This window comes from Podarcis vaucheri (assembly GCF_965113315.1).
Source record: "Podarcis vaucheri genome assembly, chromosome: 11".
NCBI lineage: Eukaryota > Metazoa > Chordata > Lepidosauria > Squamata > Lacertidae > Podarcis > Podarcis vaucheri.
Window position 1 is genome coordinate 58997211 of NC_138749.1, and position 13312 is coordinate 59010522.

General features: G+C 42.3%; 1 protein-coding gene across 1 annotated transcript in view; it reads left to right on the plus strand.

Annotated features, from left to right (window-relative positions):
• The window catches only part of TUT7 (terminal uridylyl transferase 7), a 43793-nt gene that overhangs the window by 19812 nt on the left and 10669 nt on the right, over positions 1-13312 (plus strand). The window contains exons 11-20 of the mRNA XM_082241483.1: positions 1335-1469; positions 2873-3053; positions 5170-6320; positions 6891-7041; positions 7763-7849; positions 8084-8184; positions 10249-10306; positions 12221-12324; positions 12838-12927; positions 13014-13127. Of these exons, the coding sequence (XP_082097609.1) occupies positions 1335-1469; positions 2873-3053; positions 5170-6320; positions 6891-7041; positions 7763-7849; positions 8084-8184; positions 10249-10306; positions 12221-12324; positions 12838-12927; positions 13014-13127 (2172 nt within the window). The remainder of the gene's footprint in view (positions 1-1334; positions 1470-2872; positions 3054-5169; positions 6321-6890; positions 7042-7762; positions 7850-8083; positions 8185-10248; positions 10307-12220; positions 12325-12837; positions 12928-13013; positions 13128-13312) is intronic.

The window sequence follows — 13312 nt, forward strand, 5'->3', positions numbered from 1 at the left end:
ACTTCTATATAAAGTATTGAAGAGAGAGAAAGAATGCATTTCAAACAGTAGCAGCATCTAGACAATCCTCTGAGTTCCACAAGCTCAAATGTTTCCTCTTGCTTTCCTCATGTGCACAGCTTTAATACACCCCAAACTGACGAAATCATGGTTTGCAATTCACATATGATCTGGCAGATATTATATGAGGTTTCGAAAGGTTTTGGAGAAACTTCTTTATCAAAGACTAGCATAACTAGCAGTTATGATGTAAGTTTTTTTAAAAAACCCTCTTCCAAATTGTTAAGTGGAAGAGAGTGAACAGTGAGGTCCCGCAAGGACCTGCATTGATACTTAAATTAATAAATTACCTGGAGTCTGTCTGTCTGAACAGTGAGGTTAGCAGATGACATCACAGTATTCAAGTTGATGAAATCCCAAGTTCATCTGGTTCAGAATATGGTGATGGAGTTATTAACAGGGATTGTGATGATGACCATATCTTCCAAGCACAGTTCAAAGTGCTGATGTTGAACTTTAACACCCTCAGCTATTTGGATCCAGAGTCTCTGAAGAGTCGACCCGTTCACCTGTGCAAGATTTTACCAGTGTGCAAGATTTTAGCCAGTGTGGTGTAGTGGTTAAGAGTGGTAGATTTGTAATCTGGGGAACCGGGTTCGCTTCCTCGCTCCTCCACCTTCAGCTGCTGGCTGACCTTGGGCTAGTCACGCTTCTCTGAAGTCTCTCAGCCTCACTCACCTCACAGAGTGTTCATTGTGGGGGAGGAAGGGAAAGGAGAATGTGAGGCTGCTTTGAGACTCCTTCGGGTAGTGATAAAGCGGGATATCAAATCCAAACTCTTCTTCTTCTTCTCCTGCTATAACAATAGTTTTGGTTTGGCTCCTGTTTTTATATGTTTAGATTATTTATTGTATTTATATTGATGATCTTGACAAGCTACCTCGAGTGCAATTTTAGGAAGGTGAGGGTGTGTGTGTGGTGTTTTTTTAAAAAAACAAAAACAAGAAAGGCAGACATAAAGCAAAAAATTAAGGTAGCAGTATTGGCTCATAACAAAAAATCCAAGTCATCTATAAGCTATGTGACTAGCAAAAGTAATGTCAGAGGAGATAACATTGTATGTGCAAAGCGATGAGGAACTGGAAGAAAAAATTATAGTCTTTTTTGAAGCTTGGTGGGGTCTTAGTGGACAGTGATTGTTCAGGGGGGGATAATCCTAGACTCACGGGAAGCTTGCTGAGAGGAATTTGACTTCTAATCAAATTCAAATATCTCTAACACGGTCAATGACCAACAAGTTGACTTCTAATCATTTTCTCTTCCCCTGTTGCTAGATTGGAGGGTTTTCATTGAACAAACTAGTGAACTTCAATCTAAAAGAAGTTGAAGATGACATTGTGGTCTGGGAGCACAATCCTGCTGTTGAGGATCCTGGTTCTTCAAAGGAAACTTCTCCTAAGCGGGGAAAGGTATCAAGACTGGAATTTAAGTTTTAAACCCTTCACACACTTTTATTTTTAAAAAGTAGCAGCAATCTAGAATTAAACAAGAAACTATTCTGCAGTTTTTTATATTGCCTCAAACACTTTTTTTATACATATGTCTGTTGAAGGTACTGTCTGATGATTTTGAAGAATTATGTCAAAATATTTGGTAGATCCTGTCTAACGAAGCTTGTGCTCTGATAATCTGATGTTTGAAGTCAAGTGCAGTGGTACCTCTGGTTGCGAATGGGATCCGTTCCGGAGCCCTGTTCGCAACATGAGCAGAACGCAACATGCACGGGTCGCAATTCGCCACTTCTGCACATGCACGTGACGTCATTTTGCGCGTCTGCGCGAGCAGCGAAACCCGGAAGTAACCCTTTCCGGTACTTCCGGGTTGCCACGGGACACAACCTGAAAACGCGCAACCTGAAGCAAACATAACAAGAGGTATGACTGTACTTCCAGCTTTTAATAATGTCAGATAGAAATTCTGTTGTCTGTCTTTGGGTTCCTAAAATACTTTGGTATTATCTAATCCCATGATTTTTTTGCACATCTTGCTGATCTGAGTACGGGGTTGCACTATACAGCTGCAGATTTATTAGCCCTTGTCTAGGGGCTGCTGCCTCCGCCCATTTTGCTTTACAGCTCAGGCAAAAGAAGCACCACCTCACAGCTTGCCTATCCCTGTGCTCTCCTGCTGCCACTGGTGGTGGGTGAAGGGGAGCAAGTCTCCCCCTCATCTCCCCGTGCTGTTCTGCTGCCTCCCAGAGAAGGAAGTCTGCTGTTTTTAAATGCAAACTTCCTTTCCTTGGTGACAGTGGCGGGGAGGGAGAGACGAAGAGGAGAAAGGCTTTCTTTCCCTTCACTCCCCAGTGTGGGAAGGCCTTCCCAGGCCACCTGCTCGCTCCCCTGGTGGGCTGATTTGGGGTGCAGGCTTACTTGGTCCCAGCAGGACAGTGGATGAATGCAAATGCAGTACAGGGGAATATATGGTAAATTCCGGATTACAGCTCTTTTTCTCCTACAGTGGACTCTCTGGATGCAAATTTAATTCATTCCAGCGGTCCGTGCACACCCCCGAAAATCCATAACCAAAGGCACCGCTTTTGCGCATGTGCGCAACACGATAGAGCGCTTCTGTGCATGTGTGTGGCGTGCAGAGTGCTCGCATGCGCAAGCGGCGAAAGCCGGAAAAATACTTCCAGGTTTGCCGCTTTCGCAACCCGAAGATTACGTATCCAGAGAGGTACGTAACCCGAGGGTCCACTGCACTTGAACTTAAATCTTCAAATCTAGGCCAAAGTGTGATACTGCCTTTTTTTTAGCTTTGGAGCGCAGATGCCAGGCAAATCAGATAATCCAGCCTTTGTTTTCATTGGCAGGTTCCTTTAGTGTTTGATTCGGATCATCAATGTTTAGTCCCAGTTGGACAGCTCTGGGTTGAACTGCTTCGTTTCTACGCCCTGGAGTTTAATTTGGCTGACTTAGTCATTAGCATACGCCTCAAAGAAAAAGTGTCTCGTGAATCGAAGGACTGGCCTAAAAAGCGGATTGCTGTGGAAGGTATTTGAAAGTAGTTCGTTTGCAGGAAGGTCCAATTTGTATTACCTGTTGAAGAAATGTGTATTGTTTGGCATTTAAAGCAGACTATCCTTTCCCCCCCTTTTGACCTTCTTCTTAAGCAGGTACCACTCAAATCATTCAATCTTAGAACTGTAGAGTGTGAAGGGACCCTGGGGCCATCTAGTCCAATGCAGGAATCTCAACTAAATCATATATGATAGGTAGCCATCCAACCTCTGCTTAAAAACCTCCAATCAGGTCTTACTGTCAGTATTAGATACAGCTGAGAAAACTCGGACTAAGTTTTGTTTTGTTGTTTTCTCTATTTGTGTTCATTACGACTGTCTAAGGACTCTTGGTTTTGGCCGTGGCGCATGGGACAACAGTTCCACTGAGCATGCCTTTACATTGGTCTCCATTACTACTGGTTCTTTATGGCAAGCCATCTCTGTGCACCTGCTGGCCATGAGTTGGAAGGGACCTCTGGAGCCATCTAGTCCAATCCAGTGCAACACACGCAGGCTGCTTCGGGGGGCGGGGAGCCGTGTGATAAGGTTGCGAATATAAGCCACACTTTAATTTTTCATGGCCCGAATTTAGAAAAAAATTGTGGCTTATATTCGGGCCAATGCAGTAAGCAGTTTTATCCAAGCATCAGTTGGAGGTAAAGATTAGGTGGTTTACGCCCCGCCCCACCTCACCTCAAGCAGCTGTGTAAAGTACCATATTTTTTGCTCTATAAGACTCACTTTTTCCCTCCTAAAAAGTAAGGGAAAATATGTGTGTGCGTCTTATGGAGAGAATGCAGGCTGCACAGCTATCCCAGAAGCCAGAACAGCAAGAGGGATTGCTGCTTTCACTGCGCAGCGATCCCTCTTGCTGTTCTGGCTTCTGAGATTCAGATACTTTTTTTCTTGTTTTCCTCCTCCAAAAACTTGGTGCGTCTTATAGAGCGAAAAATGTGGTAGCTCCTAGAGAGAATCATTTGCTGCAAAATATTTCTGATAAACATCTATTTCATGAAAATAGTTTTCTTATTTTCCATCCCTGTGGAGACCCTCAGGGTGGCTTACAGTTTCAAGTATAAAACAATAAAACCATCAAAAGCAGAATAAACTCAAGTAATAACCACATTCCATGAACAGTAACAGTAAGGTAAAGGGTAAAGGGACCCCTGACCATTAGGTCCAGTCGTGGCCGACTCTGGGGTTGTGGCGCTCATCTTGCTTTACTGGCCGAGGGAGCCAGCATACAGCTCATTGTCATGTGGCCATCATGACTAAGCCACTTCTGGCGAACCAGAGCAGCGCACGGAAACGCTGTTTACCTTCCCGCCAGAGCGGTACCTTTTTATCTACTTGCACTTTGACGTGCTTTCAAACTGCTAGGTTGGCAGGAGCAGGGACTGAGCAACGGGAGCTCACCCCGTTGCGGGGATTCAAACCGCCAACCTTCTGATAGGCAAGTCCTAGGCTCTGTGGTTTAACCCACAGCGCCACCTGCGTCCCTTTGAACAGAAACAGTAGCACCCCCCAAAACCAGGGCAGTTGGACTCAACAAGCATGCTCACCTAAATGAAAATGTTTTGACCTATTGTCAATGAGGCATTGAGCGGAATTTCACAGTCCGGGCATAATGACCCACATCATCTGGTGGGCAGGTTTTATTATATTGAGACTCTCAACTCCTATCAGCCCCAGTCAGAGTAGCCAGTGGTCAGGACTGGTGGCCGCTGTATTCTCAATGGGATCTTAGAGGGCTAAAGGTTAGCCACTCCTGCTTTCTGTAGCTTGCTGTTGGCTAAAAAGCTTCATTGCTTTCTCTTAAGTTCAATGATTGAAGTAAATCCTGTGGGTTTTTAATAGCCATCTGCTTAAGTGGCTTTAAGTGTGTTTTATTCATGCCTCAGATGTGATAGATAAATCTGTGAAGTGGGTGTCTGCTATGGAGAGAGGCTTCCCAGAGATGCTCACTTGATGCCTCCTTTATGATCTTTTGAGTGCCAAGAAGAAATCTTATTATTCACCTAGACCTTGGGGGGTGGGGATGATAATATTAAGACCTACTTTAACACCTTCAGTAAGATATAGTTGACTTTGACTCTTGTTTCCCCCAGATCCTTACTCTGTGAAGAGGAATGTGGCAAGAACCCTTAATAGTCAACTGGTTTATGAATACATTCTTCACTGCTTACGGGCAACTTACAAGTATTTTGCCTTGCCCCATAAACAAAGTACAAAAAACAACCAAAAGAGACCTGCTGAATCCTTGGCACTCTCAGAGCCGGAGAAGAGCGCTCTGAAACCTGGCATCCCTGACATACAAAATGCACATGACGAGGCAGAGAAATCGCCAATGGACAGCTGTGTAACTGCTAGCATGAAAAGTTCTTATTTTCCTCAGGAACCTGCGCTGGATCCTTCTCAGGTGTTTGGTGCTGAAAGCTTTGTGGAAGAGCAGTTGGCAGACGATATAGAGCATTTAGGTGTTTCCCATGAGGACTCAGACTGCATAATTGAGGAATTTATTTCGGGCGACAATGAGGAATATAAACCGAGCTGTGAGGAGACAGAGAGTGGAAATGAAGAGGAAGAAGAAGATGGGCCCGAACGGGATAGAAAATGGCAGGGACGTTTGGGTATCAATCAAGGTTTGGATGAAGACAGTGAAAGTGGAGATCTTGCCGTTCCAGCTGGCGAGCATGATGTTGAAACTGACAGCATTTCTGATATGGAGAATTTTCAGAATACAGTAGCTGCTCTTGACGGGTTTGGTTCAGAATGCGGCGGTGGACTAGACGATAAGGTTGACATGGATGCAGAGAGCACAGAAGGAACTGATGAACTGGATGATTCCCTGATCAAACTGGAACCAGCAACTCAGGAGCAAGTATTTGAAATGGATAATTCGGAGGAGGAGGAAGTGGAAGAAGAGGAGGAAGAAGAAGAGGAAGAGGAGGAGGAAGTTCACAGTATCATAAACCAGAGAGAACTTGGGAATGTTATCAATACTGAAGATGAGCTGGATAACACGTACACTGGATCTGGCATTGAAGAGCCTCTGTCGGAAGAGGACGAATTGTTTATTTCTGTCAAATATGAAGACAGTGAGTTCAGAAAGAAAGCAGATGAACCTCCAAGGACAGAATTGGATAAAGAAGATAATGTTGAAAAAGAAGCGTCTTTGGAAAGCAACATGCTCATAGACCAATGTGGCAAATCTGACTTCTTCTATGAGTTTAATAAATACTCTTTCACAAAAGGCAAGGTAATAACAGCTAAATTGTAAAATACTATTTATGCTGCAGTTCCGTCATTCCATTGCATGTTAATCTGTAGAGGTAGGACTAATCCACGTTAGAGGCTGTGTGTTTGGTCCCACAAATGTCATTTAATTCCAGTCATAAATCAGGACTAGAGGAACAAGTTTTCTATTTGTTTTTTTAATGAAAAAAATTACATTGATGCATTATAATTTCTACAATCCATAATCAAGCTGACTGTTATTTTGAGTTTCTGCCACATGTCAAAATATTCACAGGTTTGAGCAAATAGCATGGCAGGCTTTAAACACGGTCAGTATGACATGACAGTTGGAAGTTGCAGTCAGACATGTATGATAAGCTGTTACTGATGTACAGAGAGTGTCATTGACCATAGTCTGGCCATTCCTGATAACAGATATATTCATTATCTCCCCATTTATACTTTAAGCTAGGTGATGTTTGCTGTCTCCTACCAGGCCTTGTTCCCACTTATCATTTAGCAAGCTTGAGAGTGTAGTTTAGCTCAGAGAAGAAAAAAGTTTTAAGGATGTCTTCCTTTCTCTTTGATACAGTCACCTACAGTTGTGTGTAGCCTATGTAAGCGAGAAGGTCATCTAAAGAGGGACTGCCCAGAAGACTTCAAAAAAATTGAGCTAGACCCTTTGCCACCATTAACACCCAAGTTCTTAAATACTTTGGATCAAGTGTGCATCCAGTGTTATAGTAAGTTGACTGAACTTCATTTTGGTTAAAAGTTTTTGGAAATTAATACTTGTACAAAATAAACAGGGTCAAGTAATTTTCCTTAGTATTTCCCAAAATCGGGCTATTTTCCCCTCAACAATCTTCTACCATGTTAGAGTTGGGGAGTGTGTTTGCAGATCGCTGGAGAAAATGATTTCTGGAGGTAGGGTTGTAAGATGAGAGCAGAAGAAAGTTGGAAGTAGTTGGAAGAATTAAGTGCCTCTGCCTACCTGCAATTTTCTCTGCTGCCAATCATGCCATCCCTCACTGTTTTGCAGCTATTTGGCAATTTCCAAACCAGGTCCACTGCTGAGGCTGTACACTAATGCGTATTGCTTAAAACACTTTAAAAATATACATTCATTGGGAAGTTGTATATTACCTAGCATTTAATATAAAATGTAAAGTATATGTCATTGTTCTTACATCACTGCTTACCACAATATCAGATACAGTCTAATCGCAAAGTTTTTGTCCAAAAATGTAGATTTATATGTTGTAATTGGTTCTGTTACTTTAGGCTAACAGCATTGGGTATTGCATTATAGATTTCATATTGATGCCTCAAGTTAACTAGATATACCGTCAGTCAATTAACGTGTAGCATAATATTATTATTATAAAAGAAATTGTCTTTCTAGTTCATCTACTTGCTATCATAATTCTGATTCTAAATGAATATATGCTGTCTCTTCAACAGAGGACTTTGCTCCAAACATTATAGAAGACCAGGCTCGTGAATATATACGGCAAAATCTTGAAAATTTCATCAGACAAGAGTTTCCAGGTGTTCTTTGTGATTATATTTATTTTCAAAGTATTAAAGTAATTTTTATGATGTCCTTAGGTCACTAATCTCAATCCAGTTACTACAGAATGTGTTACCTAGCAAAAAATTTAAGGATATGCTTTATATTTATTACAGCTTGTTTTCTTTATTCTTGGCCTAATTGTCCAATATTTATTACTAACGAATGCTAATGTGCTCAAATAATTCTCTGAAATACATCCTCCTTTACAGGCACTAAATTAAACTTATTTGGCTCTTCAAAGAATGGATTTGGCTTCAAGCAAAGTGATCTCGATATTTGTATGACAGTTGATGGTCTGGAGACAGCTGAGGTAGCCTTTTTAACATGAGCAACACGACAAGTACAAATAAGTGTGTTTATGGGTGATACTCAGTGGGACAGTGGTCTGTTCCCCCTTCCTCTTGTTCCACTTCCCCTCCTCCTGAGGGATCTCCAAACCTCCAGTTTCCAGTTTGCAGTGCAGGGGGCAGAAGAAGGGGAGATTCCATTGTGCCAGCAAAAGTTCATTCCTCTGGAAGACATAGGCTGATCTCCTAAGCATCTTTCTCAGGTTTCCCCCCCTAAGCTGATAGTGTTCCAAGTGCACACACAGACATGTCTAGTTAATCATAATCTATTCGGTGCAAGAAAATAAGAGAGGCTGGTAAATGAGCAGGTTCACTCTTTTAGATTCCAGATGGATTTCAGATAAAGCCACTTTCTTTTCCTTTACATCAAAGTGAATATTCAGTAATCACTTACAATGCTCAAATAAAAAAATTGTCCAGGAGCACCTTAGAGACCAACACTTCTTCATGCACACAAAAGCTTATACCAAGAACAAACTTAGTTGGTCTCTAAGGTGCTAAAAGGGACGCGGGTGGCACTGTGAGTTAAACCACAGAGCCTAGGACTTGCTGATCAGAAGGTTGGCTGAGCTCCCGTTGCTTGGTCTCAGCTCCTGCCAACCTAGCAGTTCGTCAAAGTGCAAGTAGATAAATAAGTACCACTCCGGCAGGAAGGTAAACGGCGTTTCCGTGTGCTGCTCTGGTTCGCCAGAAGCGGCTTAGTCATGCTGGCCACATGACCCGGAAGCTGTATGCTGGCTCCCTCGGCCAATAAAGCGAGATGAGCTCCGCAACCCCAGAGTCGGTCACGACTGGACCTAATGGTCAGGGGCCCCTTTACTTTTAAGGTGCTATTGGACAATTTTTTTATATGTTATATATTTATATATTTTGACTGTGTCAGACCAACACGGCTACCTACCTGAATCTATCACTTACAATGCTGTTGTTGCATTGATACCAGCATAAAACCACCGACATAGCTCCTAAAATATTAGTGACACCTTGATCATGGTGACTGTTTATTTCTGGGGTTTTAAAAAAATTGCACAGCTTTCACTGGCAACTGCTTCAGATGTGTGAAGTGGGAAGGAGAATAAACAAAGTCACAACAATTTGCACTTGAAAACAGTCTATTCGTTATGTAAATCTGGTGTAGTTGGGTACAGCAACCTATTGCACGCAAAGGCAAAAGAAAGAGACACCTGTGTCTTGCGGGCAACCTGTACACGTTAGTGCTGTTGCTTTTTCACGATGGCCAGTCTTTTCCCGATAGCCTTGGTCTGTCTCTTGCAGGAAGCAGAAAAAAGTGTCTTTACTTTTCTCCCCCTCCCTCCTAGCCTTAACAAGAAACTAGAATTATGAAAGGTTTCATTGGGTAGCCCCTTGTGAAATTTTACCTGTATAGCCAGACGAAAAGTTGACCAGGGCTGTGAGATATTGAGTGCAACAGCAAGTTTATGTTTGCCGTTTTCTAAATTGGAGGTGCTAAAAGCCGTATGGATTGATCTGTTACACAGTCAGGTTCATGATAGAAGAAAAGTGCAATATGAATGAGAGGGCCTTTAAAAGAAACCACACATTGGGTTACCTCCAGTGAAGTTGTCCTGTAAGCAAAGGAGTTCTACTCACCACATTGGGAGTGATCTTTCTCTTGCTCTCCTCTCCCTGTGAATCGCTCCCAAATCCATTATATGGGTTCTACCAGGCCTCTGAAGGGATGGGGGAGCATATGTGGTAAGGAAGTCCCATTTTGCAGATGTAAATTTTTATTTCGTTTTTTAAAATTAATTTTAATTAGGTTTTGCCTCTTACAAAAATCTAAAAGAAAAAAACATTCCAACAAATAGAACAAAAACATTTTGCAGGTGTAATTTCCTGTTCCAGTGGGGCAACTTCACTAGGTCTGCGGGTTGTAGCCATTGATCTGCCTATTGTAATGCTGGCAATTGTAATATTGGGGAGCATTTTTTTTCCTTAAGCTTTGTCGTACTGCTGTGTTTTTAAAGCTTTAAAAAAGGATTATGATGTATTCTTTTTTATCACAGGGACTTGACTGTATAAGAATTATTGAAGAACTTGCAAGAGTGCTCAAGAAACATTCAGGTAACTGTTGCTGAAAATGTGGTTGGTTTGTATGTTGTTGTTTTCAAAACATGCACACAGGAACATGAATTGTGTGAGGGTGTTTGTGAATTTCAGATTCTGCCGATGCAAAACACTCACGAAAGGAGTTTAAATTTAGGATCAGGCCTTTGTTGCACTTTAGCCACAAGAGCTTTCTAGTATGTCTGAAAACCATAAAGCCGCTTGCATTGACTTCTCTTTGCATATCATTCATGTGATAAATGAATGGAGAAATTTAGCTTAGTTATTGGTGGACTGGCCATCTTCCCTGATTTAGCATGCATTCATTTGATTTTTGGTACAGAATCCTAACAATCAAATTTTAATTTCCCCCCCAAACCCTCCTGGATGCACAATACTTGATAATATTGGTCTGTCTGCAATAATAGTGATACATTCTTAAAGTCTGTTAGCCCACATATCTGCGACTCTGTCTGCCCTTAGCCATTGGCCCACAATCAAAATGAAAATATGCAAGTTAGTTGCCATAAAGTGTGCAAATCTGTTCTTGCAATGACCTAAAATGGTGGTGATGGAATAAACCTAACAAAAAAAATAGCACAATAGCCTTTGTCTGCATAAAATGATGAAGATATAAAATTTAGGAGGAATAACAATAATGAAGCCAGGTCTTCTTGTAGCCAGGCTGCTAGCACTTCATAGATATTTCTAAAGCTAAAACAAATACACTAGACAGATCTGTGTGGTTTCATGTTGTTCTCTTTTGGAAGCGTGTCATTGTCAGCTTGGTCATAGTTAATTAGGGCTGCCATACGTCCGGAATCCACCAGACATAGGCGAGATTTATCCGCCGAAAATGGCCTCTGGGTGGAATTGTCAAAACTGGACAAAGTGTATAGGAAAACCCAGGCATGTTGTAGCCCATAGCTTTAAAACTTTTGGGGCACGTTATAAGGCATTCGTAGAGTGTGCTAGCCAGGGCTTTGAGGCCTTGCCATCACTTTTCCTGAAATGACTGTGCTCCGTAATACACTCAGCACTCCCCTGTGGGTGTAAATTGCAGAAAAAGATCAATAGTAGTGTGCAAGTTGTCTGTCTTCTGTTACTGTTCTTCACATTGAGGAATCCCTGATAAGCTTCCATGGAACCCTAGGCTTCCTAAGTATGTCTTGGAACATGGTTGAAAACCACTGCCAAAAATGAGATGTGTTCAGTTCATAATAATAATAATAATTTATTATTTATACCCCGCCCATCTGGCTGGGTCTCCCCAGCCACTCTGGGCGGCTTCCACAGAAACCAAAAAACACTAAAATATCATACATTAAAAGCTTCCCTGAATAGGGCCGCCTTAAGATGTTTTCTGAATGTCAGGTAGTTTTCCATCACCTTGACATCCGATGGGAGGGCATTCCACAGGGCGGGCGCCACCACCGAAAAGGCCCTCTGCCTGGTTCCCTGTAGCTTCGCTTCTCGCAATGAGGGAACCGCCAGAAGGCCCTCGGCGCTGGACCTCAGTGTCCGGGCAGAACGATGGGGGTGGAGACGCTCCTTCAGGTATACTGGGCCGAAGCCGTTTAGGGCTTTAAAGGTCAACACCAACACTTTGAATTGTGCTCGGAAACGTACTGGGAGCCAATGTAGGTCTTTCAAGACCGGTGTTATGTGGTCTCGGCGGCCGCCCCCAGTCACCAGTCTAGCTGCCGCATTCTGGATTAGTTGTAGTTTCCGAGTCACCTTCAAAGGTAGCCCCACGTAGAGCGCATTGCAGTAGTCCAAGCGGGAGATTCAGTTCAGTGAGATATATTCCTGAATAACTCTGTATAGGGTTGTGGCCTAAGTATCATTGTGTACTTAACAATGCTGAATTTCAGCCAACATCATTCCTATGGAGTTCAACTGCTATAAATCTTCATTTTTGTACTTCCATAGGTCTAAGAAATATATTACCGATAACAACTGCTAAAGTGCCAATTGTCAAGTTCTTTCACGTACGAAGTGGTCTTGAAGTAGACATCAGCTTGTATAATACATTGGTAAGAACATCTCCTAGTTGAAATTCAAGCACTTCTTCAAATAGCCACTGGAGATATAGCAAATGGGATATGGGGCTACTGTTATGGAGGAAAACAGCTTTCCAAATTACATTGATGAGTTCTTCCATATTCGTGTTGAACAGAAATGGGGTTCATGTGGACAACTGATCAACAGAGTTTGGGAAATCAAAAAAATAAATAAGTCAAGGTAGTCACTTCACTTGTAGAAATGGCTGATATTAAAATCTGTCCAAACATGCACTGTGATTTTGAGCATATTTTTGTTGAAATTCTGTGTTTTATTCACTTGGTATTTTTAAAACAAGGTTGTTTAATTTTTAGATAGCAAGTAAAAAAAAATTGTGGTTGTGGTGTCCATGCACATTCCAATTGCATGCTTCTGAAATAATGCTGTTTCTGTTGACTGAGCTATTTCAGAGAGCTTTCCAAGGCATACAGTTGCTCTCCTCCTTCACCAGTCCATCTCAAAATTCTAATCTCATTTCTTTCTAGGCTCTGCATAACACAAGACTCTTGTCCTCTTATGCAGCTATTGATCCAAGAGTAAAATATCTCTGCTATACAATGAAAGTCTTCACAAAGGTACATCAATGTTCTAGTTAACTGGGGGAGAAAAAGTGACACCCGTTAAGTTTTTCCACTAATTTCTACTCCACCCCTCTTTTCAGATGTGTGATATTGGTGATGCATCTAGAGGCAGCCTGTCTTCTTATGCCTATACTCTAATGGTGCTCTACTTCCTTCAGCAGAGAAACCCTCCTGTCATTCCTGTTCTTCAAGAGGTACACACTTTAAGCCTGTGTGTGTGCGCGCACAACATTATGCATAGGGACTTCGCCTTTCCCTCCTTCTTGTGGCTGGGTAAAGGGACCCCTGACCATTAGGTCCAGTCATGGCCGACTCTGGGGTTGCGGCGCTCATCTCGCTCATCTCTCAACTCACCGAGGGAGCTGGTGTACATGTGGCC